This window comes from Carassius carassius, chromosome 19, assembly GCF_963082965.1.
Source record: "Carassius carassius chromosome 19, fCarCar2.1, whole genome shotgun sequence".
NCBI lineage: Eukaryota > Metazoa > Chordata > Actinopteri > Cypriniformes > Cyprinidae > Carassius > Carassius carassius.
In genome coordinates this window covers 6764875-6788645 of record NC_081773.1, presented here as the reverse complement: position 1 = coordinate 6788645, position 23771 = coordinate 6764875, and the positions used below count along the sequence as shown (strand labels likewise).

Sequence of the window (23771 nt, the reverse complement as noted above, 5' to 3'; positions counted from 1 at the left end):
TACAGCGATATCATTGACTTGATTGCAAATAAATGCACAGACACTATTTAAACTGAACATCACTGAATTCAATGATGAACTGCCTTTTAACTGTCATTTTGCATTATTGACACACTGTTTTCCTAATTAATGTTGTTCAGTTGCTTTGACCCAATGTATTTTGTTTAAAGCGCTATATAAATAAAATAAAGGTGAAAGGAGAGATGGCGAGGACGTGCATTTTTGGTTGTGGCACTCACGAAACTACGGAGCCCCGCACATGACATGCAAGAAAAAATAAATAAATTGTGCGCACGATTTACTAATTCATTCCCTCACTGTACTGAAACGTGCACTTGATTACTATTGTGTTCACTCGATTTGCTAAATCGTTTGCACGATTTAGCAAATCAAGGGAACGAATTAGTAAATTGTATGCACAATTTATAAATAGAGGGAACGCAATAGTAATCGTGTGCACGTTTTAGTACAGTGAGGGAACGAATTTGTAAATCATGCACATGATTTAGCCTACAATTTTTTCCTGCATGTCATGTGCGGGGCTCCATATGAAACACTTTTCCCATTCCCTAAAATTCCCTTGTTACGTTCCAGATGGCTCGAATTTTTCATTTCGAAGAAGGAGGGATAAGAGAGAGGTCACGGATGTGCTTGAAGCACTTTACGCCAGAATGCTTCAAAAATTGGAAAGAACAAGAAATGTTCTTTAAAAGTAGAAATCTACTTTTCTAGATCCAGTCAGGTGCTAGTTGGAAAATAAAGCCACGCCCACTGTTTTTCCTCATTTAGTATTACGTTTCTCTCTGAAAAACATCACAACACTGGAGAAAACTCGTTTGCAACTTCCGGTTCACGAAGACTTTAACACCAGGGGCGTTGCTAGACCTAAAGCTCTACTGGGGGACAGGCCCCCATTAGTTTTTCTATAACTTTTTTCTTGAAAGTTGGCTGTGTGCAGGAAGTGTGCAACACAGTGCACTGTACAAACTTAATTTGCTTAAACCACTATTCCTACAGTACAGCAATACTGAGGAAGGTAAACATGTATGTGTTTAAAAATATTTAAGTATCTTTAACATAACATGAACATTAATATTGTTTAAGGCATAAATGGCATACACTGTATGGAAATAATAAAGGCAGAGAGATTTTTTCTTGCACATCTGCATTCTTCTACATTACACAGTGATAGCAATGAATAATTACATCTTTTCAAGAATTTACAATAACAACAATAATAAGAAACCAGTAATTATATGGCTGCATCTAAAATAAAGATCATATTTAATCTACAAAACAAAACAAGCCAAGTCCAAACAAGGTGGGTTCATTTTTTTGAGCATCAAACTGTATTGGCTTTAATAGTACATAGTTATCTAAGCCATAGTTACTGCCAACTTTTTATGTAATGTCCTACACTAGAACTAGTGAATTAAATATCAGTTTCTTATCTGAAAGTACCAAACACATAAATGTTTTTCTCAGCAACAATGCTGTTCTACAGACTTCACAGGTTTTCTAGAGAATTTTTCCTATAATGTCTGAGACTAATGTCTGGCTGTGGATGTACAGTAGTTTGTTTATCAATTCTTACCTTTCAAACTCATCATCTCTCTTTTTCCTTTCCCTGCTTTGAACAAAAAAAAAATCTGATGTCCATTTACAGGTGGCAAAAAATGATTGAGTCAAAAAAAGATGATATTATTTAGAAATGTACTTTAGTTTGGTCATGTTCCAAGTCCAAGTCCAAGTACCATAAATTATTTTTTAAGATAACATGTTGCAATGACTGACCCACCCTAAAAACTGAAAACAGATAAGATATATATTTTTTTACGTTTATCATTTTTCTGACAACCTTAAGTGAAATCACGTCTAAAACGATTAAACATCAATAATATAATTTTTATTATTATTATTATTATTCTGTTTATTTTTTTACACACTGATAGAAAATAATCTTTTCCAATTACTTTAAACTGATTTTTACATTTTATGGGCATTTTTACCCTTTATAAAGCCATTTTTTCTAAACGTCAAATTGAGTCAAATTCTTACATTTAATCAGCGAATTAGAATAGTGAGACATTTGGGCTGTTACCAAGCAAATTAAATCAACACAGAAGCTGCATCTGAAGTTGCATTTAGATGTATTTCCACACTGTTTAATGCAGGACATGAATGCATTTAACCTGCAAATGCATTTATATATATATATATATATATATATATATATATATATATAATATATCAAACATAAAACGTTGAATTATGATATTATTTGAAATTATTTAAAACATGAAAAAAATCTATATGTGGCAGCAAATCACTGTTAAGTGAGTCATTGCGATTGAACCAAATAATTTAAATGGTTGATTCATTCAGGAACAAAACACCTTCATGTTACTCAGAGACACAAAACAGTGTTGTGGCTGTGTTTGGAATGATTTTTGATTTGGCAATATGGTGTCTAAAACGTAAATCTCTTAATTAAAGGTACAGGTTGTAGGACCTGCCACTAGAGGGCACACTATCAAAACAATAACAATCGCGTGGTTTGATGACAGTAAGAAGGAGCGTGGAATGATGGGATGTGTTGTCTTCTACCCAACCGCTGACGGCCATCAATCAGACGGAAAGATAAATTATGGATTTAACGTGAGTTAAACGATTTGCGAGAGTAGATTACATACAAAGTCAATGCAAAGACGCGATCAGACAATGGATCAGACCCATCCTCGCGCGGGTCTAGAGACGCGATGCCCCGCGTTAGGCGTATATGCCCCATAATACTAATCTTGTTGACCGTTATAATAGCATACATTTTCTGTAAAGATACGAATCAAAACAACTCACCTGTCGAGTAAAACACAAGCGAGATCGGCATCTCTCCATTCTGTCATTCTGTCTTACCTTAGAGTCGGTCCAGAAAAATTTGGTGATGTTAGTATATCGAAGCTCTTCTTTAAGGATTCTACTGACACTTACTGAAACAACTGCAGCTTTTAACTCCAACCTTGGAATAGTTGTAATGTTTATCAGGGACACACAAGACTTTGCCATTGAAAAGTAAACATGAACATCTTTTCAGATATGAGCACTGTCCATATCCACTAATATTGGCATCTGAAAAATGATGCAGCTCTACTTCCTTCACCTTTCCAAACTCGGGAAGAGCATATGTGCGGGGAAGACTCACTTTCTTTAAGTTGCTCAAATCCCTTTTCCAACACTCCCACCTTGGCTGCAACTCAAAACTTGGTGTATCATCCCAGTCTATACCCTGTCTGTATACTTCCTGGAGTATCTTCCTTCCACAGAGGATGAATTGAGCGAAGAATCCTAATGAGTTGTACAATGATACAATCGTAGATAAGATTCTGAATTGAGTTGCTGGCTGCTCCATGAGACAAACTTAAAGCAGTCAAGTTCCACATTCCAATCCCCAGTGTTCACTCTATCAAAGAATCATCAAATGACAGGTCAGATTCTCTCATATCATTAGCATGTTCTGAAGGAGGGATACTTTCCAAGACAGCTTTATCACTGGACACAAATTTGTGAAGTCTAAGACCACCAATAACACAAAGTTCTCAGGCTTCTCGAGCAAGCTGAATTGCATCCTCTATTGTCTGTACACTTGGAACGCCATCATCTACAGAAACATTTTTCATTACAAAGTCCAAAGCCCAAGGGATACTGATCCTTAATACTCAATAACACAAAAATGGTGTGCACATCCCAAACATCCAAATAGGATGCAGGTGCAAGACAACTGAATAATATAATCAAATAAAGAAGTGAAGTCTGCACACTGAAAACTACTGCTCCAGAGGAATTTAATTAAACTCAAGCAACGTTTCGACCTTCAGGTCTTAATCAGGCACGTGCCTGATGCCTGATGAAGACCTGAAGGTCGAAACGTTGCTTGAGCTTAATTAAATTCCTCTGGAGCAGTAGTTTTCAGTGTGCAGACTTCACTTCTTTATTTGGTTATACTGATCCTTAATACCTTCAGCCAAATGCCTTAATCCATAATTCACACATCCTGGAGATGAAGACGCTCCAAAGAGATGAACATTCATTCTGTATTCTTGAGGTTGTTCATTCAAATCTCAATTTCCCCCCCACAATAATCACAGAAAATATCTATCTGCCTTACACACATGGAACTGATGGAACATTTTCTCTACATTACATATTAAAGCAACAGGGTACCAGTCTAATTGTTATAATTGTTATAATAATCGAAGTGAATAATTTAAAGGTCCCGTTTTTCATGCTTTTTTGAAGCTTTGATTGTGTTTACAGTGTGCAATATAGCATGTGTTCATGTTTCGCGTGTAAAAAAACACAGTATTTTTCACACAATTCACCTATCTGTATACCGCTGTTTTCACTGTCATAAAAACGGGCTGATGACTTCCTTGTTCTATAAAGTCCCTCCTTCAGAAATACGTAACGAGTTGTGATTGTGCTAGCGCTAGTTTTGAGAAACAAGTGGGCAGGAGCATGTGCTCTTTTTACATAAAGAATTGTGAATGCAATTACCTTTTTACCCAAAGTCAAAGTGTTTTATTTTGTTTTATTTTGCAATGTTCAGAACAATGGCCAAAAAATTAGCTAGAAGGTAAATTATATAAAATTACCAAAAATAGAAGAGACTTTAAATTCTAAATAGAATTTTGCAAGTACAATAATATAACTATAACATAAATTACAAATGTAGATGTACAACTTACAATATACTACAAACCTGCTTACACTTTTGCAACCTAACACATTACAGGTGTGTATACTGATACACAGATGTATCCAGTGAATGGTTGTGGGCCACTGAATATTTGAAAATGCAATCATCAACCTCATGCTGGAATTGTGGCAGTACATGTGGTGGCAAACTCCGCATTCTGTGTTCTAGATTTTTGCAGAAAGCTGAGATGGCATCATTGGTGTTTTCCTGTGATGCCAACTTTTCCAGAGTTTTGGCAATGGTGCGCATAAAGTATGTGGACTCCTCACTGGAGGGTTCATCCTGCATCTTCCTGTGCTTCCCCGGAGTCTTTGGAGTATTTGGTTTCTTTCTAATGGCTGTGGACTCAGTTCCACAGATCTTGGATTCAGGCAAGGGTGTACTGGGCCGTAGCTCCACCTCAATGAATTTGGACTCTTCATGGGTGCCAGTCCAGGTGTCACTGTTGGTACCATCTGAGGGTGTACAGGAATCACTATCAGCCAAAGATTCCTTAGAAAATAAAAATAAAAAGATAAAAATCAAAATGCGAATGATGTGATACCATAGATTCTTACAACTGTTCACCAATCACCCATAGCAATAACAGGACAAGGCTTAAACAATACCCTGCAAAGTGGTAAAATGGCTCTATTCAGAAGCACTTTATGGCACATTGTAGAAGATAATGGTTTAAATCAGTGGTTCCCAACCTTTTTTAACTCACGGCCCAGACCACCAAACACATATGTTTGCGCGGCCCACTGCAAAAAATTAACTGACCCGCTATTGTTGGGTTAATAACTTAGTACTCAGAAGGTAGATTGTTAACTGTCTTTATTGAATGAACTGGCAATGAACAGAAAATAACTCGGGCTGGCACCACTTGGCACAACTACTGTTGTTCTGTAGCATATGCAGAAATATATAAGATAAATTGGCGGTTTATTCTTAAACCAATCAGCAAGCTTGAATAGTGGAAGCGTAGTTACAGTTTAATATTTAATATTTTAAACAATTTCATATATTTTTTCTTATTTAATTATATATATATATATATATGAAATGATGTTATTAAGTTATGACTTTGACATTTTTACAGATATGAACAATATTATTATTTATTTTAATAGTGTCTTGACTCAGTGTATCTCAGTGTGGTTTGGAAACAGCACCAGTCAAGACTGCAAAGCCCTGCAGAGAGTTGTGCGTTTAGCTGAGCGCATCTCCGGGTCTGCTTTCCCCTCTCTGCAGGACATCTACCTCAAATGCTGCAAAAGCAGAGCTGTTAAAATCATCAAGGACTCCATCCACCCCAATAACCATCTTTTCACTTTGCTGCCATCTGGTAAGCGCTTCTGTAGTCTAATGGCAAAAACTGAGAGACTCAGGAGGAGTTTCTTACCCCAGGCATCATGCTCCTAAACTCAAAACCAGCCTCTTAACATCTTCATGTCTTCACTTAATATTCACTTTATCAGTAAGATATTCATCATTCACTTCCTCACATTGACATACTGAAAGTGTCAACATGTTTTCACATTTGCTTCCAGTACATTCCTGTTTATCTTTATATTTAAGACTACATTATAATGCACATATGCACATTGCCTCTTGTACATCCCTGGGTATATTAATATTTAAGAATAAAGTGTACTTTCATGCACATTATTTTCCATTTTATATTTAATTCTACAGTATACATCTTTTTATATTTTATTCTTATATTTTTATTGTTTATTTTTATTTCATCCTTTCATAGCTATATTTATGTATTTTTTCATCTGTGTTGTATTCTTTAATAATTGCACTGTCCATGGAGTGGACCTGACTCACGCTTCACTGCTGGTTATATATGATCTATATAATTGTGTATGTGACTAATTCAAATCTTGAATAGTAATTGGCGGCCCACCTGCAATACCATCGCGACCCACAGGTTGAAAACCACTGGTTTAAATGGTTTAGCACCTCAGTATTTGAATGAGCTCTTGTTACATTATAATCCTCCATGTCCGCTTTGTTCTCAAAACTCAGGCAATTTGATAATACTTAGAATATCAAAATCAACTGCGGGCAGCAGATCCTTTTCCTATTTGGCGCCTAACATTGTGCGGGAGGCAGACACACTCTTGCAGTTTAAATCTAGATTAAAGACCCATCTCTTTAACCTGGTTTAAACACAACACACTAATATGCTTCTAACATCTTAATCCGTTAAAGGATTTTTAGGCTGCATTAATTAGGTAAACCGGAACCGGGAACACTTCCCATAACACCCAATGTACTGTACTTGCTACATCATTAGAAGAATGGCATCTACGCTAATATTAGTCTGTTTCTCTCTTATTCACCGTAGCCACCAGATCCAGTCTATATCCAGAACAGAGGGTCACTGCAGTCACCCAGATCCAGTACGTAACCAGACCAGATGGTGGATCGGCACCTAGAAAGGACCTCTACAGCCCTGAAAGACAGCGGAGACCAGGACAACTAGACACTATTTAAACTGAACAGATATGACATCACTGAATTCAATGATGAACTGCCTTTAACTGTCATTTTGCATTACTGACACACTGTTTTTCTAATGAATGTTGTTCAGTTGCTTTGACGTAATGTACAACCCGAATTCCGGAAAAGTTGGGACGTTTTTTTAATTTTAATAAAATGAAAACTAAAGGAATTTCAAATCACATGAGCCAATATTTTATTCACAATAGAACATAGATAACATAGCAAATGTTTAAACTGAGAAATTTTACACTTTTATCCACTTAATTAGCTCATTTAAAATTTAATGCCTGCTACAGGTCTCAAAAAAGTTGGCACGGGGGCAACAAATGGCTAAAAAAGCAAGCAGTTTTGAAAAGATTCAGCTGGGAGAACATCTAGTGATTAATTAAGTTAATTGATATCAGGTCTGTAACATGCTTAGCTATAAAAGCTTTGTCTTAGAGAAGCAGAGTCTCTCAGAAGTAAAGATGGGCAGAGGCTCTCCAATCTGTAAAAGACTGCGAAAAAAAATTGAGGAAAACTTTAAAAACAATGTTCCTCAACGTCAAATTGCAAAGGCTTTGCAAATCTCATCATCTACAGTGCATAACATCATCAAAAGATTCAGAGAAACTGGAGAAATCTCTGTGCGTAAGGGACAAGGCCGGAGACCTTTATTGGATGCCCGTGGTCTTCGGGCTCTCAGACGACACTGCATCACTCATCGGCATGATTGTGTCAATGACATTACTAAATGAGCCCAGGAATACTTTCAGAAACCACTGTCGGTAAACACAATCCGCCGTGCCATCAGCAGATGCCAACTAAAGCTCTATCATGCAAAAAGGAAGCCATATGTGAACATGGTCCAGAAGCACCGTCGTGTCCTGTGGGCCAAGGCTAATTTAAAATGGACTATTTGAAAGTGGAATAGTGTTTTATGGTCAGACGAGTCCAAATTTGACATTCTTGTTGGAAATCACGGACGCCGTGTCCTCCGGGCTAAAGAGGAGGGAGACCTTCCAGCATGTTATCAGCGTTCAGTTCAAAAGCCAGCATCTCTGATGGTATGGGGGTGCATAAGTGCATACGGTATGGGCAGCTTGCATGTTTTGGAAGGCTCTGTGAATGCTGAAAGGTATATAAAGGTTTTAGAGCAACATATGCTTCCCTCCAAACAACGTCTATTTCAGGGAAGGCCTTGTTTATTTCAGCAGGACAATGCAAAACCACATACTGCAGCTATAACAACAGCATGGCTTTGTCGTAGAAGAGTCCGGGTGCTAACCTGGCCTGCCTGCAGTCCAGATCTTTCACCTATAGAGAACATTTGGCGCATCATTAAATGAAAAATACATCAAAGACGACCACGAACTCTTCAGCAGCTGGAAATCTATATAAGGCAAGAATGGGACCAAATTCCAACAGCAAAACTCCAGCAACTCATAGCCTCAATGCCCAGACGTCTTCAAACTGTTTTGAAAAGAAAAGGAGATGCTACACCATGGTAAACATGCCCTGTCCCAAATATTTTGAGACCTGTAGCAGAAATTCAAAATTGAAATGAGCTCATTTTGTGCATAAAATTGTAAACTTTCTCAGTTTAAACATTTGCTATGTTATCTATGTTCTATTGTGAATAAAATATTGGCTCATGTCATTTGAAAGTCTTTTAGTTTTCATTTTATTCAAATTTAAAAAACGTCCCAACTTTTCCGGAATTCGGGTAGTATTTTATTTAAAGCACTATATAAATAAAGGTGACTTGACTTGACTTGATAATGTGACAAATGAATTTAACGGCTTGTGTTAATATGTTGAGTTACCTGAACAAACTGAACAATCAGTGGCCACTTTAAAAAAGCAAAATGTTTCTTTTTATTCTGAAAAAAAATTGAAGTGCTTTCTTTCCTTTTTGTGTGAGGCTGTAGAAACTGCAGGCAGTTCAGGATCCATTGCTGCCTGCCAGTCTTTTTTCAGTTATTTATCAGTTTCATGACTATTTGTAATGCCAAAATGTTTTACTTTTTGCTGTACTTGACGTACACTAGATGCTAGCACATAATATTAATAACTTCCTGTTTTCATAAACCAAATTTTCTTTTGGTACACACACACACAATTCTAACACATGTCATTATTTTTACAATGGCCAAAAAGAAAATCTTACTTGATATGACACGCCACATTTCAGCTTTTACCACGCGGCACGATTTTTCCATAATCTCATACAAGGCCGGACTTTCCTGGATCATGCTGATCAATGTGTCTTCACTTGCTTCGTTCCAGACAGCCATATCTTTTTTTAAATAATCATGAATGATAATCACGAGAATTAATCACGAGAAATGCAAACAAATGAGAAAAGATGACTGGTTCGCTGGCTGAACAGCCAATCAGAATGATCAGATGGCCTGACTGACTGACAAGCCCCGACGCCGATTCAATATATAGAGTCGGCCACTACAAAGCCGACGAGGACCAATTTCAGCCAATGGTGCGGAACACACTGAGAAGAATTAGGTGGCCGACACACGAAAACTGCCCGACGGCCGACCGGCGGTTCGGTGGGTTCCAGGCATTAGGATGCACACAGGCCACAGGGTGAGTACCCCCTGCTGGTCTCACTAACACCTCTTCCAACAGCAACCTAGTTTGCCAAAGAGGTCTCCCATTTACATTAGGTATTGACCAGGCTCAACCCTGCTTAGCGTCTATGGGAAACCAGTCTTGGGCTGCAGGGTGATATTGGTGTGACCTCAATATCACATTGTATTATATATAATAAAAATACACACACCCACACACAGACATTTAAAAACATTTAAATTACAAAGTTTGCATGAAAAACTAAATTTTACTGAATGTAATTGTGTTTTTTTTTTTTTATTACACAATGTTAAAAATGTAAATAATCATCTCCCAGTGCAGGTCACAATAACAAGCAATCATTGTAATTATAATTGTCAAATCACAAGTTTGATTGATGAAGTTAAACTTCATCCTCCTTCATGAGACATTTAAATGCTTCATTGAACACTTTAATAAAGACAAAAGTGCCCTACCTCAGAATACTAAAAGTTAACATTTAAGTTTAAATAGTTGAAGATTGGTCAAATTATATGTTATTCAAATATCTATTAAATCATCTTATTACTTTACTGATGATGACATATCATTCTGTGACTTGAACTAAAACAAGTTGAAGTCAGGAGAAGAAATAGCAAGATGTCGATTGTGTTTAATTGCTCATGAATTGAGCCAACAACCTTTCAGTTACAAGCCTACAGTATATCTGCATCATATGTTATAGTGGTTTTTGGTCTGTTTGCTTTAGGTCTACTTCTTCTATGACGCTAAAAACCTAAACAACAATCTGTGCACATTTTCTTCCAACAGCTTTGACCAGTGGAATTTATTCACCACATTGCATCATTTACCTACAAACATGATCATTCTACAGAGCTTTTCATTATCACACAAAATAATATTTTTATGACAAGTGCTATATTCTCTGTATGGTCACAGCTAAAGGGGTATTGTTAAACATAAGTGCTTTTTTGCTATTTTTATTATTTTATTTAAAAAATATATATATTTTTAATTTAAATGTTATTGCTCTGTAAACTCAAATTTCTCTCTTCCACTGGACAACAGAGCCCACAATACTATGCTGCTAAACAGAAAATGTAACTATGGGAGCTGCACAGTAAAATGGTGTAGAGGTGTTTGTATCAGAGCATCAGCAGAAGAAGTTCAGTCAAAAGGGTGAACATCGTTCTTATTATGAGGGTGTAGCTCAGTTATAAGTGATTCAAAGGTGCTTACATCTTTTAAAATTAGAGCTTTTGTGAAAGAAGCCTAAAAATAGACAGTTGCTTGTTAGCATTGGTCCACAAAATGTTTCTCTGGTACGGAGGTTCTAGAATACAGGAAGTGTGTGGGTCATGAGGCTTGTCTCACAATTGTCTGCCTGCTGGTGTAATATCTTAAACTCGTAAACTAAAGTATTTAAAACAACATTTAATTTCATTATTTTTATTAATATGCACAGCTTCAATGATATCATATTTAAGAAAATACTTGGAATATATTGTCACACTTACAGGAATTTAACTAATAAAGGCATTTAAAATGGTGGAAAAACAAAGGAAACGATCAGTCACAGGACTTAAATATCTTTTATTTAAATAAATGTATATACAATTTCATATACAATCTTGATTTTCTTATGTGTCAACTGTAGTATATTTCAAATATAATAGAAACAATACACAGTCATAAATATTCTTAGGTTGTCAAAAAGCAGCTGTTAAAATCATTTCTTAAGCTGTCTCACTCTCTGATAATAAGGTTGTTCTCTGGAGCTCAGTGGTTCTCGGTGGTGTCCCACTCTCATGTAACCACTTCCCCTCGTTCATATCTGCTGACTCTCTCACTTCAATCAGAAAAGCTTGAAATGCTGAAGAAACAGTAAGATTGTTTCTACATTCTGCTATGAAGATTTTTCAAACCAGGATCCTACATCTAAATATGTGTGTGATGATTACTTTACTGACCAGTCCAGGTATGTTGTAATGTTGGTTGTCATTGTTTGTTTTATTTTGTGTTGTGTGATCTCTTTGTGTCTGTTAGTGGTGAATAAGGACTAGAGAAACTGGTGTCTCATGAGCTTTTGCATGTTTGTACTCACACACATTTTACTGCCTGATGCAGTTACTGTAAACCTGCAGTGATTGTGATTTTTTTGTCTGTTCATCAGATTATTCCAGATGTAATCGAGAGCAAAAGATACGACAGCACATCTACAAAACAGTGTTTGTGGGGGAAACAGTTACACTTCACTGCAACAAAACCCAATATGATGATGATTTAATTTGGAAAATGAACAACTCTGTTATTTTTAGTCATAACTCTAACAATAACAAAACAATGAGAAACTTGAGCTCAAACAGGATTCACATCGACACTGCAGCTCCAAGAGAATTAACAATAGATCAAATACAAGCGTCTGATGCAGGAAACTACAGCTGTTACCCAGCAGCAATGAGCTGGACATTAACAGTAACAGGTTATCACATGATTTCATTTACTGGATTTCTTTTTTCAAATAAGTGTATTTATTATAGAGGAAATATAATTGTGTTTTCAGCCAGTGACTAGTATCTAGTGGAGTACTGGCTGACTGATATGTTAATTTGACTGTTGTATCTGTCAGAAAACCAGATCAGACCAGAATCATTCAAACAAATGCCGCTGTACATCATCATCATCATCTCATGTTGTGGAGTCATTATGATCTGGCTGATCATCAGCATCTGCATTCACAGGTAACAGACTTTAACACATGATGAACTGACGAGATTGTTTATTGATTCTAGATTTCATATGTGAAGAAGAGACAGTTACTCTAGTCTTCTCAAATGGTAGTAAATATTTTTGACAATTTCATCAGTATGCATGCATATATTTATTTCCCTTGTTTTATTTTCTTGATTTAAGAGACAACAAATGAGCAGAGTTGTGCAAAGTATATCTCGGTAGTATTTATTGTGGCCTAAAACCAAATAAGAGTACAACACATGTGATATGTGAATGTGTGTTTACAGGAGATGGAAAAACAGCAAAGATTCAAGTCAAAGAGAAGCCGGACAGAACATTGTGAGTTTGTTATTTTTACTTTTGTTTTCAAATAAAAAAAAATTTAAGTAGTAAATGATATTTCTAAGTAGTAAATGATCCACTGTTTCCTTAATTCAGTAAATGATTATTATTATTATTTTTTTATTATTATTATTATTTCACTTTAGTCACAGGCACCAGCCAGAAGAAGGATACAGACTCAAACCAGTCAGTACTTTGAGAGATACAACTCAGTATATGGACAAATATGATGTAATTTATTATTAGGGTACAATAACAGTACATGAATAATCATACTAATACAAATATTAAATGTAACTTTAATAAGAACTGCTAATAAGTTAAGACATGCACTTGTCAAGAACTAACCTTAACCCTCTGTTGTTCATTTGGGAGTCACACTTGTGTTGTTCGTGGTCAAAAGTGACCTAACACCTGGAAATAAATTTTTTTCTTCAGTAAAATCAATGTAATATATTTTTGTTCCATAATATTTTTATTTTTATATAATTTATTGTTGCTAATTAATATTTATGCAATAATTATAATAAACTTTAATAAAATTATAATAAACTTTCCCACTGATTTTTTTATTTTTATTACTTTTCAATTAAGGCAGTATTTCATGTTAGAATACAGACAGTGTCTTTAAAATCCAATTTTTGAAAGCAGGTCAGTGCCATCTGGTGGGAGTAAAAAAAGGAAACATCTGCAATTCCATAGTTTAGCCACTAGATTCACATGTATATATATATATATATATATGAGAAATAGACCTTTTGTGTACATAGAAAAATTCTTAGATCTTTGAGTTCAGCTTTTGAAAAATGGGGGCAAAAACAGGAGTGCATTTATAATTTTGTTCAATGTAGCTATATATCAAAGGCTTAAAAAGTCTCTAGGTATATTTAGACGAAATGATTAACATTAGCCAAACATTTATTAATTTGTGGATTTAGATATATATTTTGACATTCTCAAAGAAAAACATACTGTAAAGGTTTAGATTATTTTATTTATTAAATTTATTATAAGTTTTTGCATTAAAGGGTTAGTTCACCCCAAAATCTTCTACTCACCCTCGAAGTATCCTAGGTGTATGTGATTTTCTTCTTTCAGACAAATCCATCAGAGTCATATTAAAAATGGTCTTTGCTCTTTCAAGCTTTTCAATGGGATGAGTGGGTGTTTGTTGTCAACACTTGAAAGAGTGAAATGATGTAGAACTGGATTTGCAGGCAGATGACATAGTACATCAGCATTGCGTGGTTAGTAACAAACGTGGAGACAGAACAAAACAAAACACCAGTCACGAATTAGAAGCACAAAACAAGGATTTGTAAAGAAAAATGTTGGAGGATTTCGCTATAATTAGGGGTGCACATAAGTGGTCCGCAGGTCTGCATGCTCGACCAAAATAAGAAATGCACTGTGTAAATAAGTTCAGAGCATGCGTTTGCGTACCGACATGGTTGACATCTGTTAATGCAAAATTATAATTTTAGATTGACAAACTGTACTATATAAGATTTGTATTCAAACTGAAAGGATAAATCTAGGCTACACGCTATGTTTTCAAAGCACAATGCAAAACTGTGACATTTCATTCACTGCTGTCATGCTCTACAGATGGCAGTTCTAAACCCAGAAGCACATGTACTTACTTGCCAGCAACCCACCAAAATAAAATTCTGCTGATTTTCAGTTTGAAAATTATGAAAGTTCAAATAATAATAATAATGATAATAATAATTTATTTTTTAAGTTTACTATAAGATAATTGTATTTGTATTTAATATATTTTATTTTTAACACATTTATCACACTTTATTGTTTAGTTTATTATTTTATACATACACACACAAAAAAAAAAAAACTAAATAAATGGCAAAAATATTATCACTATTATTAATTTATTTTTTATAGTTATATTTGATGGGTCAATGGTTTGATTTGGAGGTCCAAACACACCCTTGCCATGAAAAACAGACCGTTGCTATGGAGGCGGAACGGACAATTTTTTTTTAGTGGAAGCAATAGAATCGTTTTTATAATCAATAAACTCATTTTTAAATCAATATTTTGTGCAATGTAATAAGCGGGATCATGTATAGCGAGGCGGTTTTTATAGCGAATAACAACCCCTTCAGGCTGATTTTTCACCAGCAATGACTGCAAACTCACCTGTTGGCCGCTCATAGTGTTCAAATCGCCCCTCACGCTAGCGTTTCTCTTCTCTTCTGTTTCCATGTCGGTGGCGGCGCCAAGCAAGTCGCTAACAGCGCCACCTGCTGTTGTGGAGTGCGAATTACATGACAGTTTACTTGCATGTGTGTGGAATTTGTGCCAAAAGTCGCGTGACAGTTTTTCGTACTTGTAGATATTTGTTTTGTACTTGTAGAATTTTGTTTTGTACTTGAAGGTTTTTTTTTTTTTTTTTTGAAGGATTTTTTTTTGTACCTGAAAGATTTTAGTTTGTACTTGGAGGATATTTTTGTCATTGAAGAAATACGTTTCTTTGTATATGTAAAACGTACTGTATTTGTTTGATAGCTACGTTTTTTATTTGCAGAACAAAATGCATTAGTTTGTGAGTGATGTTTTTTATTTGCAAACCACACTGAGTTTGTTTGTGAATCGTTGGGTGTGAGTAAAACACGTTTTGTGTGTGTGTGAGGTTTTGGCATGATTCTCAATCTGTATGGCTGTACTAGAGCCTTGGTGGTGTTTGGAGCACTGAGATTGGATTGCCCCTTGTGATCACTTGCGCGTGTGTGTGTGTGTGGTGTTAAGAATAAATCACTTTACAGCTAGCCTACCTGGCCACGGGTAAGTTTTAGTCATTTTGTTTTGTGTGTATTGTATTGAGTTGTAGTTGTTTAGTTCTATTGAGCTATATTTTTAGTCTTAAGTGTTCTGAGTATTGTAAACCTAATAAACATGTACATTAATACCTTCTAGTCTCTGCCCTACCTGGTAACGAACCTGTGTGTCTAAAAATCTGTTAATTTGTTAGTTCCCGTCACTTTAAAGGGGTGGCATAGTCCGCATTGATAAATCACCTTAGGGTTTTAGTTTCCTATAGGGTCCTATATTAATCTCCTCCCGCTCTGCTACATTACGAAGGCAGCATATTTTGGCTGCCACATCACCAAACTTCACTGAAGGCCATCTCGATGTGAAGGATCCTTGGAAGGCAGCCTTCGTTTTGCATCCTTTATTCAGCTGAATTTGAAGGATGCATGGGATGTATCCTCCATGTACGAAAGCCCTCAATGAATCTGGAAGCATTACCAATACTATCCAGTGCATGGCAGCATACCCTCATTTAAATTCATTGCAAGTAGCCTATTGCATCAGCCGTGTAGCTAATAGTGAATTGTTCATTTTATAAACTTAAATTTAACTATTGTGTACATTTTGATTGTTACTTTTAAAATAATGCTGCTGTTTGTTTATGTGTTTTATTGAAATGTTTTAGTTTTCATATAGAAAAATATATGATGCACATGTTCTTGACTTTGGAGTAATCATTTATTTTGAATCTTGTGATTAAAGTATATTTCATATTAAATGCCCAGAAGTTTCAAACATTATTTTTAAAATCACAAACAGGAAATAACTCGCATAATACAATTAAATTAATAACTGTATCTACATTAATTACACAAGATTAATATTTTTAAAATGATTATATCATTATAAAACGCATACATGCATAAAGCATGACTTATCCTGTGTAATAAAAGCAAATTACCCCTTAAAAGCCGTGATGTGGATCTACTCTGTTAAGAACAAAGGCTCTGTGGCTGTGCCTCATCGTTACAGTCGGATGCAATGTTCTCTGCGTCCATCTTCATTACTGTACTAAAATTGTATGGATGGATGGACTAGATTAAACTGAACGAGATGCTTCTTTCCGTGACACCGCTGCATGGGCTAATTCTCTTTTCCTCAGTCTTCGTACAAATAGCAGGTGAGTAGGCTGGTTTACATGAAAACGGATGCCACAGTGTTCCTGATGGGTGCGCGAGGACATTTTCTCTGCTTGCAATGCTTAGTCTGTTGTTTGTAAAGGTGTTAAAAGTGCTGCAGAATCATTGATATTGTTAAATTTTCTTTGATTAAATATGCTGTAGGCTATAGAAAAAACGATGTTGCGATCATTAGCCTTCAATGATGCTTTATATATTTTCTATTTTACAGCCCTGATGTAGATGTATTCATTCAAAAATAGCCAAATTCCGTGATGTTCTGCTTTATACAGCAAGTTCTATTTTTGACTGGATTGTTTCGCAAACACAGACGGGGTGAATTTATGAATGAAAGTGTAGAAGTTCTGACAAAACTAAGTTGTTACGTGTCCACACGCTTTTTTAAGTGGGTAAACGTGTTTGTGTTCGACACTTATGGAAGCAGATTAGTCTCAAATATAATTCACGCAAAAAACACGATTCACACATGCGTAGACAATTTCACATGCATGAAACCTAATTCACGTACACACAAAAAAAATATATTCACAAAAAGCAATTCACAAGCGCAAAATATAATTATATATTTATAAAATACATTTCACAAATGCAAAAAACTATTTGTAGATATACAACTGTGCACAAAAACCTTTGAATGTTTAAAATGTACGAGTGTCTGAATGTACGAATCGTCATTTACTACGAATCCACTCGGATTTGTGTGTGTGTGTGTTTGAGACTTTCCTGGCAGAGCTCTCTTCCCACGTGGGTCTGTCGTACTCTTTAGCCAATCAGATGCGAGCTTACCATTCAACCAATCATATCATAAGCCACTGAGTGCATTCAAGGAGCACGATTCTGCGCACCTTTAGCGCAATATGGATTAATTAGAACGGAAATTAAGCCTTTACATCAGTAATCCAGCATGGCGAATGAAGATTGAAGAATGAAGATGCTGTCTTCAACGCACTGTTCTTCTTTTATGTACTGCAGGCTAATATGCGTGCCAACTCATTTCATTCATTCCATAATATATATTATAAATATGCTTAACTGGCTGAAATCAGAGAAACTGTCAAGTCGGACATCTTAAAGTTGTTAGTCAGGAGGAGAGGGGCCAAGAGAGAGTGAGGATTTGGAGGCAACAGAGACGAAGAGAATAGAGAAAGAAAATGAGCAAATAAAAAATCTTGAGGAAATCTCGCTGCAGGCTGAGCGACTTTTGCGCTGCACTCGAAAAGTTCCAGATGCATCCTCTTTCATTGTATTTTATGTTTGAGCCTATGCTCTTTGCAACTTAATTATGTTGTGGATCGTGTGTAGGTTATTTATTGTCGCACTTGAAAAGTTTCAGATTGATCCTCGTTTTTTTTATTTTATATATTTCGGAGCTTATTCTCTTTAATGATGTGGATCGTTTGTAACTTCATTGCAATTTAATTCAATGTACTGTCGTTCTAATTTCCATAACCGTTATGTTATGCAGCGGTTCCCAAACTTTTTTTCCTGTGCTCCCCCTCTATGTCCCAACCGGGTTGGTAAAAAAAAAACGCAACAAAGCTGTCTTTTATCGCCATATAAAGAGTCATGAACAGAGAACATCAACAAAGTTTCAATATAATGCAACAAAGCACAAGCTTCCACTTTTAAGAGGACGAGTGACAGACACAGGCTAAGTAACAGAAAGCACAGTTATTTTCAGCCGCGTAAAAGAAACAATAGGCTAGTCCTATTAAATGACCATGGAGCTAGCAGCAGCATCATCTCAACCCGCGGCCCGTCACGAATTCAAATGCGTCCCACCATGCTAAACACAATTTTTTTTTCAATTTACAATTATTATTATTTTTTACATTAATTTAAACATTTACTTAAGATATGTAAGCTATAGCCTAATGTTTTTTTATGTTAAATTATTTTGTGTTTCATATATTATTTTCAGACATGATCAGACTCACATAACATTACTCATTTAACGAACACATACAAGCGCCCACTTTGGCAGAATTCAATCAACAGCCATTAGTTCGGTAAAATTGAGCATCATAATGGACACATTTGTTTTTAAGGGAGAAAAAAAAGAAATGTGAAAAATGCCAGCGAATGAACACGTAGAAAAAATAATAGTCGCAGTATCAGTAGTGAAGGACAGTGCTGGATTTTCGGTTTGCCCCGCATTTTACTTGAAGTTCAGGCAAATGGGAACACCATATATTACATAGCAATCATCCTTAATTGAAGAAATGTGGCAAAACATCTCTGGAGAGAACCTTATATTATTAAATTCGAATGTGCTTTCCATATTTGGATCAACATAGGCTACATTTGTGAACACACATTTTCTGCAATGTCGCGTCAAGTCTTGCTCCCGTGCGCATCTTACAGACTGCATCTTAAGCCATATGTTAAACTTTCCGCGTCCGCGGGGAGTCCGTTATGGACCGCTTGGTAGGCGTGACGTAATCATTGTCATGGGAGAGTGTGTGCGGAGGCTCTGAGAGGACGAACGCGTACCTCCCATTTTTTTATGACCGCACGGACAGGTGCGCGTGGTCAGTAGGCTTCAAAAGCACAATTGCACATGTAGAGGCAGTGTGAAGAAGCCCATTGCTACTCGAACCTGTGCAATCCGCTTGCACTTGGACTTGGACCATAGTGCGGCCCAGTGGAAAAAAAAGGTTGAGAACCACTATAACAGATACAAATTAAACAACGTTTCTAAATATGTGATGTTGTTTATCTTGATCGAACTACATTGCTTCAACGTAGTGGTTAACAATGACTAGAGGCTACATGTTTTAAAATGTAGGCTATTACTGTAAGAAAGTACACACTGACCTAACAGACATCAATTTATAAAACAAGATTATTTAGAATTATAATTTAACTCTATATACTCTCAAAATGTTACTTTTGTCTTTACAGGTCTTTCTTTTTACTATCCTGATTGCAGTTTAATTTATAATTACTGTAGCCTAACTGTCCTGTTACAACTGTATTTATTTCTAACTAGTTTTCTAACTAGAAAAACTGTCTTGATTGAATGTGTAAACGATAAAATGTGTAAACTCAGACTTTTATGAAATAAACTAAACTCTTACCCGTGCTTCCCGTTCTTCATTCGCCATGCTGGATTACTGATGTAAAGGCTTAATTTCTGTTCTAATTAATCCATATTGCGCTAAAGGTGCGCAGAATCGTGCTCCTTGAATGCACTCAGTGGCTTATGATATGATTGGTTGAATGGTAAGCTCGCATCTGATTGGCTAAAGAGTACGACAGACCCACGTGGGAAGAGAGCTCTGCCAGGAAAGTCTCAAAAACACACACACACAAATCCGAGTGGATTCGTAGTAAATGACGATTCGTACATTCAGACACTCATACATTTTAAACATTCAAAGGTTTTTGTGCACAGTTGTATATCTACAAATAGTTTTTTGCATTTGTGAAATGTATTTTATAAATATATAATTTTATTTTGCACTTGTGAATTGGTTTTTGTGAATATATATTTTTTTCACGCACATGAATTTTTTTTGTGTGTCTGCTTCTATAGACACTAGGCTAACGTTACATAGTTTTGCTTCAGGTAGAATGATAAGGCTAATTATATATACATGCCACTTTCTGAAACAACCTTACACAGTTTTGATAGCGTTAATAATGAACACAATGTTAACATAGCCTGCCTGTGATGACATGCCGACTGCACACATACACATGCTTAGTCTTGGGATTTCCACAACTTCCCTTGATCATCCTCACAACTTATTGCTTGTAGCCATTTTGTCATCCTTTCCGGTTCTGTATGTTTATCAGGAAGGATGTTGAACTTCATTTCATAATTTGTTAGTTTATTGAAGGTACAGAAAACGACACAACAACTCTTCGGCATGATTGTCCCGTGTATTTAAATTGGCGCCAACGCAAAGTTTTCCCCCACGGGCTAAATTCACATCACATGAAGGGGCGTTCCCGGGGGCGTTCCCAGACCAACCGCCTGTATCTAAGTTATTACAAGGAGAGGGGGACTTATAAGGGCATAACCCATGTCCCCATTTTTGAAAACGCTTATAAATCATACAAAATGAGTTTTTTTGAGAAAGTAAAAATGCACAAAGTTTCCTGTGAGGGTTAGAGTTACGTTGGTGTAGGGCCATAGAATATACCTGGAATATACAATTTCTACAGTATAAAAACCATTACGCCTATGGGATGTCCCCACTTTTCACAAAAACAAACATGTGTGTGTTTGCGTGTTTCTGTGTTTAAAAACAGAAACTTTACCTTTCTCACACATATATAAACGATTCATCAAACTCATTACATCAGTACTAATTATTATTTGATAAATTATTGAATAATATACTCTTATTTATCTCAACATTTGTAAGACACCATCTGAAGAGTTACATTTTTAATTTTAAGGTTATTTTTTTATTCACTGTAAAAAAAATCCAATTACAATGTTGGAAGGGCAAAAATATCTGTTGAACTAATTTTCTTGCTTGCACAAATAGTGTGTGTGTGTGTGTGTGTGTGTGTGTGTGTGTGTGTGTGTGTGTGTGTATAACATTATATGAAGGGTTATTTTTAAATCCAGTGAACATTCAGACTGTCAATGTTGACTTAACTAACAAAAACAAATCCAGCCAATCCACCTTTTTCCTCAATGTGGAAGTAAGTCTATAGGTGAGACTTCTGTTTCATTAGGCGCTATAGGTAAATTACGAGGAGAATGACAACGTTCAGTAAACAGTAAAACTGTTTGCAGTACAAGCCAGTGTGTTCATAATTAAGATAACAGATTACAAATAATATGATAGGTCACATCAATTGTCAATATCAAGCACAAACTGTTTTGTACAGCTAAAAATAGCTGGACACAAATGAGACCGGAAGCTGCGCACAGCTTTCTGGGTAGTCGCTGCTATGTTTAGGGACATGCTAAGTAGCGTACAATGACAACAAATACCACCAGAGGAAAAAATAGCTGGTTTATATTCTATATTAAGAGCTGCTTGCATTTTCTTAGAATAAATGTACTAATATGAAATGAATCCATTGTGTTCCTTCAAGTGATCATTGTTGTGGCGGAGGACACGACACATAAACAGCGATACACACTCAATTAAAACATATGCGCATCTTCTATCGCAGTCAGGACCACATTGCTTTCCCTTTTTCAGTTTTTAATAACTAGGTGGCATTGATATACCTGCCAGACAAAATAAACACACTATAGCTTGAACTCAGCCAGTTGATCATGTATTTCAGTTACTATTTCGGTTCTCAGTAATAGTCCTCATGTTTCTTATGCTTCTCTAATCACTTCAGACATTTTGGAGAGTCGTGGCCTAATGGTTAGAGAGTTGGACTCCCAATCGAAAGGTTGTGAGTTCGAGTCCCGGGCCGGCAGGAATTGTGGGTGGGGGGAGTGCATGTACAGTTCTCTCTCCACCTTCAATACCACGACTTAGGTGCCCTTGAGCAAGGCATCGAACCCCCAACTGCTCCCCGGGCGCCGCAGCATAAATGGCTGCCCACTGCTCCGGGTGTGTGCTCACAGTGTGTGTGTGTGTTCACTGCTCTGTGTGTGTGCGTTTCGGATGGGTTAAATGCAGAGCACAAATTCTGAGTATGGGTCACCATACTTGGCTGAATGTCACTGGCTGAATGTCACTTCACATTTAGTGAAAATCACGGAATATTCCGCCATGATTCCAGTTTAAAACGGGCAATAAAGTGTGTGAGACGTGAATTGCAATTGTATTTCTGAGATCATTCTGCACGTGCATGAGCCTGAGTGACTTTGTGGGATAAACAGCAGAGCCAACTTCTCAAGTTCACGCATCAGGTAAGGTGCACTAAATAAATGTTACTTTTTAGACAAAATTTATTGACAAAATCATACAACATATTTAATGTTTTTGAGTGAATATTTAGAAGTGTTTTGTAAGTTATATTTCTGAAGAAAGGTGGATATTTATGTTAAGTGTAGTCAAGTTCACTAGCCAGAGAAGTGGCACTGAATACATATTTGTAATTACTTTGACTGCAGTTATCATTCAAAACATATATTAAAGAGTAACTAAACCCTAAACCAACTTTTTTTAGTTAATGATCTGTAAGAATGGGGCTTTATTAATGCTGTTCATTGATTCGAGTAACTTTTTTGACATTGGAATATAAAGTGTTTTAATTCTACAATATATGGTGTAAAAACGTCTGAGTGCTGCCCTCTTCAGGTTGAACGGTGGCTACTGCAGTTGATTTTTCCTATTGGATGTTGCGGTGGCAAGTGACGTAAGCGGTGGCAGGTGACGTAAGCAGTTTCTAGCTCATCACGCCCCTTGGTACGAGCTACCACGCCCTTGGCAGTATAAAACCATCTTGTTACGTCAAAATCACTGTAGTGAGTTGGAATTGCGAGTATTGAAAATGACCAGGATAGACTATTATAGCATCTATTTAGCATAGCAATTATATAGTTATTTAGATTATTTTGTGTAGCCTATGTAGTTAATTAGCATAGTTGTTAGTGTAATGTTGGTATTGTTAGAAGCATAGTTAGTTAGTAGCATAGTATTGCATCAGGTAGGATAGGATAGCTTCAAGTTAGCGTAGATTTATCTGTATTTAGTACAGTGGTCAGGATGGTACGTAGGTGTAGTGTTGCTGGTTGCGACAGCACTGCTGGACTGCATAGTTTTCCAGCAGACTTTAAAATTAGGCGCCAGTGGTTGCATGCACTTGGCCTGGAAGACCGCGATTTCCCGCTTAGAGCTGGAGTGTGCAAACTGCATTTTATGCTGGATTGCTTCTCCAATGCAATGGAGGTAGAAATCGGCTTCTCCACACAGCTCGCGCTGAAAAGCGACGCGGTGCGGGAGTTAAGACTGCAGTTTGAACCAGCGGCTCGA

The 23771-nt window shown here is 36.4% G+C and overlaps 2 protein-coding genes across 3 annotated transcripts in view; both read left to right on the top strand.

Moving 5' to 3' along the window:
* The window catches only part of LOC132094669 (uncharacterized), a 130212-nt gene extending 116813 nt beyond the window's left edge, over positions 1–13399 (top strand). The window contains exons 4-5 of the mRNA XM_059499330.1: positions 12838–12889; positions 13039–13399. Coding sequence (XP_059355313.1) covers positions 12838–12889; positions 13039–13122 — 136 coding nt within the window. The 3' untranslated portion in view covers positions 13123–13399. The remainder of the gene's footprint in view (positions 1–12837; positions 12890–13038) is intronic.
* A 2596-nt stretch (positions 13400–15995) lies between these two features.
* Positions 15996–23771, top strand: part of LOC132094956 (nectin-1-like) — a 75231-nt gene continuing 67455 nt past the window's right edge. For both annotated transcript variants that reach the window (XM_059499658.1, XM_059499657.1), the window contains exon 1: positions 15996–16847. In XM_059499658.1, the coding sequence (XP_059355641.1) occupies positions 16781–16847 (67 nt within the window). In that variant the 5' untranslated portion in view covers positions 15996–16780. The remainder of the gene's footprint in view (positions 16848–23771) is intronic.